This window comes from Amborella trichopoda, chromosome 12 (genome assembly GCF_054954075.1).
Source record: "Amborella trichopoda isolate Santa Cruz 75 chromosome 12, AtrichopodaSantaCruz75HAP2 v2.0, whole genome shotgun sequence".
Taxonomy (NCBI): domain Eukaryota; kingdom Viridiplantae; phylum Streptophyta; class Magnoliopsida; order Amborellales; family Amborellaceae; genus Amborella; species Amborella trichopoda.
Window position 1 is genome coordinate 31,500,452 of NC_142347.1, and position 4,561 is coordinate 31,505,012.

At 43.7% G+C, this 4,561-nt stretch overlaps 1 protein-coding gene across 1 annotated transcript; it reads right to left on the reverse strand.

The window, feature by feature from the left end:
- Positions 1–394: 394 nt before the first annotated feature.
- LOC18436584 (uncharacterized) lies at positions 395–2,219 on the reverse strand. Its single transcript, XM_006846811.4, has one exon. The coding sequence runs from the start codon at positions 1,734–1,736 to the stop codon at positions 702–704; it is 1,035 nt and encodes a 344-aa protein (XP_006846874.1). The 5' UTR covers positions 1,737–2,219; the 3' UTR covers positions 395–701.
- Positions 2,220–4,561: the final 2,342 nt, after the last annotated feature.

Consider the following 4,561-nt stretch of genomic DNA (forward strand, 5'->3'; position numbering starts at 1 on the left):
GATCCAGGTCACTGGTCTGTTTTCTAAAGTCTCGCACAAACCCTAAAAAAGAGAGGAGAAATTGTGGCTATCCAAAGAACGCTCAAACAAGAACATTTTCAAACACTTTAAACATGCTCAATTTTGCATATTTTGTTTCAAATTGTGAAAAAGAGATCCGAAATGGTTGCTGCCTCTGTAGAGAGAGTGGGCAAACAATGTTACAGTTAAATGGAGAGAGGGCAAATCATGGTCAAAGAGAGGGGAAATCCAAATTACACATATCTGATAAGAAGTGCAATAGATTCAGGCTTAGCTTGATAATTAAATTTTCATCAGAAGTGCATTAGATTCAGGCTTAGCTTGCTAATTAAATTTTCATTCAATTTCATCAATGAAATATGACAAGGAGAACAAAAAAAAAAAAAATTTCATTCAATTTCATCAATGAAATATAACAAAGAGAACAAAAAAAAAAAAATTTCATTCAATTTCATCAATGAAATATAACAAAGAGAACAAAAAAAGAAAAGGGATAGAGATAAAAGAGAAGACGAACTCCTCATCTATCAATGAATGGGTCAGTCAATTAAACACTAAGAAAATAATTTCTTTTGAGAGAGAAAGGAATTGTGATCTGCTCTTCCCAGTAAATGAAGTGAGTGATGAATTGCTCTCAGCTTTTATGAGGAAATCAAGAGACAGAGAGAGAGGAACCAGACTCAGTTCTTCCAAGCATAAAGCAAGAGAGAGAAACCCCTGTTAACCTCCTCTTCCACTCCCACCCACTCTAAAACTGAAGAGCTCGAACACGAGCTGGACGATCCTGAACCTGAACTTGATCCGCCGGACGCGGAACCTGTCTTCAACAATCTCTTCTCTCTCCCCTTAACCCCAAGCCCACTAGGAGGCCAAACCACCGAGCCGACATCCGACCCGTCGGCCCTAAACATGAACACGGCATGGCCATTCTCGCACCCACCAAAGAACCAGTCGAAAACATCCCAATATACCCCAACCTTCACACCTTCCAATTCTATCTCCTGGTTTCCCCTAAACTTCCAGGCCAATTCGCGAACATGCACAACCACACGATCGTCGATTCTAACGCACAATTCAGAGCCCCAACTTATGGCAATCTCGTGGGTGCGACCTCCAGTGAGGGCGGCTCGTGCGGTGCAGAGCCGCGTCCCAAAAACGTGTTCCCTTCGGGCCACCAAGCACGGCAGAGTTGATATGGGCTTAGCAACTGTGACGGCAAGTGCATCGCCGATCCGATCACCGAGAAGGAGAACTATATCATCAAGATATTTCAGGGCAATGTAGAACCCTCTGTCTGGCTCGGCTGAGTTAGGAGGGTAGTGAGCACGAGTTAAATCCCAAAACAAGTGGGTTGATTTGCTGGATCTTGTATTCTGATTGAAGAGGGAGAGAGATTTGGATGTTTTCGCGCCGCCGCCGCCGCCGCCGCCGCTGTTTGTGTGATTAAAGAGGGAGAGGGACTTGGAGCCTTTGCGCTTGCGCCAGAAGAGGAGAGGGGTGGAGTGGTGGAGAGTGGTGGAGATGTTAGAGAGTGATATGGTGAACGAGTGGCCCAAGGTAGTCCGGCACCAGGTCACCGCAACAGAGCCGAGGTGATGGGTGTGGTAGAGGCATGTGGTTAGGTTCTGGATAGGTTTTTGGGTGTCTGGTTCAGCTGCACCATCAGCTCCGCGCTCGGCCCCGGCATTGAAGCAGGAAGGAAGGGCGTCGTGCATGATAGACACAAGGGTAGGAGGCCTGTGTGAGGTTTGGGTAGACTTTCTCGTCTCTGTGTTGATCTCACTCAATATCAAATGTTGGATGAGAGAGACAAGGGAATTAATAGACAATTAAGAGAGAGAGAGGCTTCTTCTGTGTGGGTAAACAGAGATTGACATAGTTAAGAGCCTCTCTCCCTGTGCTTGCTCAAAAAAAAAAGTCTCTCACTGTATTAATTCAGATGGACAGGGGTTTAGAGAGAGAGAGAAAGGGGGATTTAGAGAGAGAGAGAGGAGTGTTGTGGGGCTTGGTGTGTTGGGTGATTGCGTGGGGAAATGAGTTGTAAAGGGGGTGCGGGGAAAGAAACGGTCTAAGGCCACGCCGTCTGCAACACGGCCAAGCCACAGGCGGTCCTCTCTCTAATCTCCTCTTTCTCTCTTTAGGACCAGCACAACGTTTCTCTCTCTTAGAGATTCAGTTTCGTGTAGCACGTGCCTCTATATCTATCGATCAGTATTCAAGCCGTCCGTTTAGAACTTTCCCGCAGTTATGATGTTATTCGAACACGTGCACCGTCTATTTCTCTCTCGGAATGGTCTCCTTCTCGACTCTCCCATTGAGACCACCTGATCTCGAAAATGGGCCCGACATGGATCGGTTTGGTGCCCTTCAATGGCCTCTTTGGGCAACATTTTAATTTTAGGCTCGTGGTTTGGGTGGGGAACAGGCAGGAGTAGCCCCAGCCCTAGCCCGGTCCTAGTCCCCATAGGGCCGGCCCAACCCCGCCCCACTCTTGACCATATAGCTGGCCCAGCTAAATAAAATAAAACAAAAGTTAAGAGAAAAAATAAAGAAAAAGGGGGCCTAGCCTGAACAAATCACACCAGCCATGGCCGAAGCCCATTCCAGCCTTACCCTCAGGCCGTAGTTGCTCAGCCGTCACGAAAAATATACCTCAAGCCTTAGTATTTTAGGGCTGGGCTAGTTGGTCTTGCCGGGCCATTGCCACCTCTACTCATAGGCCTAAAAGATAGGACTCTGATTATATGACTTTTCAATTTAACAAGGTTCAAATTGGTCGGGCCAATCCAACAAGCCTTGAAAGCTTGGGCCACTTCATGGAACCCATTAGGCCTGGCGGAGACTTAATACGAGCAGTCAGTTTAATGGAGTGGGCCAAAGAACATATGGTCTTTCCCAAGATAGTCTCTTTCCTGATTCTCCCAATGAGCCCACCTGGTCTCTCATATGGGCCTGACACGGATCGTGTTGGTGCCCTTCAACGGCCTTGTTGGGCAGCACTTTAATTTAAGGCTCGTGGGTAGGGTGGGGAACAGGCTGGGCTAGCTCCAGTCCTAGCCCGACCCTAGTCCCCATAGGGCCGGTCTAGTCGTGACCATAGTGCCAGCTTGGCTAAATAAAATAATACTAAAGTTAAAAGAAAAAATAGAGAAAAAGTGGGTCCAAGCCGAACCAGACCAGTCATGGCCTAAGCCCAGCGCCTCTCAACCCTCAGACCGTAGTTGGTAAGTCCTCAAGACAAAATATACCACAAGCCTTACTAATTGGTCCCGGATGGGCGATTACAAGCTCTTCTCGTGGGCATAAAAGATAGGACTCTTATTATATGACTTTTCAATTTAACAAGGTTCAAATTGGTCGGGCCAATTCAACGAGCCTTGAATGTCTGAGCCAATTCATGGAGCCCATTAGGCCTGGCTGAGACTTAATACGAGCAGGCAGTTTAACGGAGCGGGTGAAAGAACATATGGTCATCTTTTTAGTATGGTTGATTACTTTTTCCTTGACCCTATTGACTTCATTTAACCCGTGTGCTGCATTCCGAGTTTCCAATTCAAGGTTTGAAGCTGACTCCATTGTGCCGCAAAGTCCAGGTGTAATCGGCTTAGATTCGTTGAATCCAAATAAGAATCGGCTGATTCTCGCTAAAACTCTAGCGATACGGCATGTCGGTGCGGGACACTCGGTTAAGTTGACCCCCCAACCCAAACGGCCGACCCCACTCAGGTCTGGGGCTCGACCTACTTACTAAACCTAGTTAAGGTCCATTTGACATGGATTTGAACAAGGTTGAATCAATGTTCGCAAAATCGAGCAATCTAACTGCTAACCACTCGGTTAGATCGGAATGGGCGGTTTTGGTTATCAACAGGTATTTAAAAAAAATCCAAAAAATGTAAATTTCCAAAAATAGAGAATTTGTTTTGTAATGAATTTTTTATTACTTTTTACATTATGGTAAAAATTTAAAATTATTTTGGTCATTAATACTCACTTTTATATTTGGGATTGTATACAATGAGACCATTTACTTTTTATACAAGGTGGTCGCAGCTCTTTACAACCATTTGATGTGAAATTTGATAGGTGGATGTACGGCAAAGATCGAAAAAATTTCTTTTGAAGTTTGAGCTTGGTCAATAGAATAATTGTAGCAACCCAATTTTACATTCAATAGTCAAGATTACTGTGATCACCTTGTATCAAAAATAAATGGTCTCAATCAATACTTTTCTTTTATATTTTTTCGTCTTTTTCAATTTTTTTAAAAAATACTCCTTAAGTACAAATCAATTAATAAAAATTTATTTTTTCATTAATTTTCAACTTCATTTGAATGTATTTTGTTTTAATCATTCTTTATATGAAAATTGTTTCATGCGGGGCTGGACCGCATATATATGCTATCCAAAAACTGTAAAGGATCCATCTCAAAGATGGATGCAAGTAGGTGTTCCATCTAAAAACACTGGAAACTAATGGTCAAAATATTTTTATACTAAAATTATTATTTCTAACTTTTAAAATTTACTTATTTTTT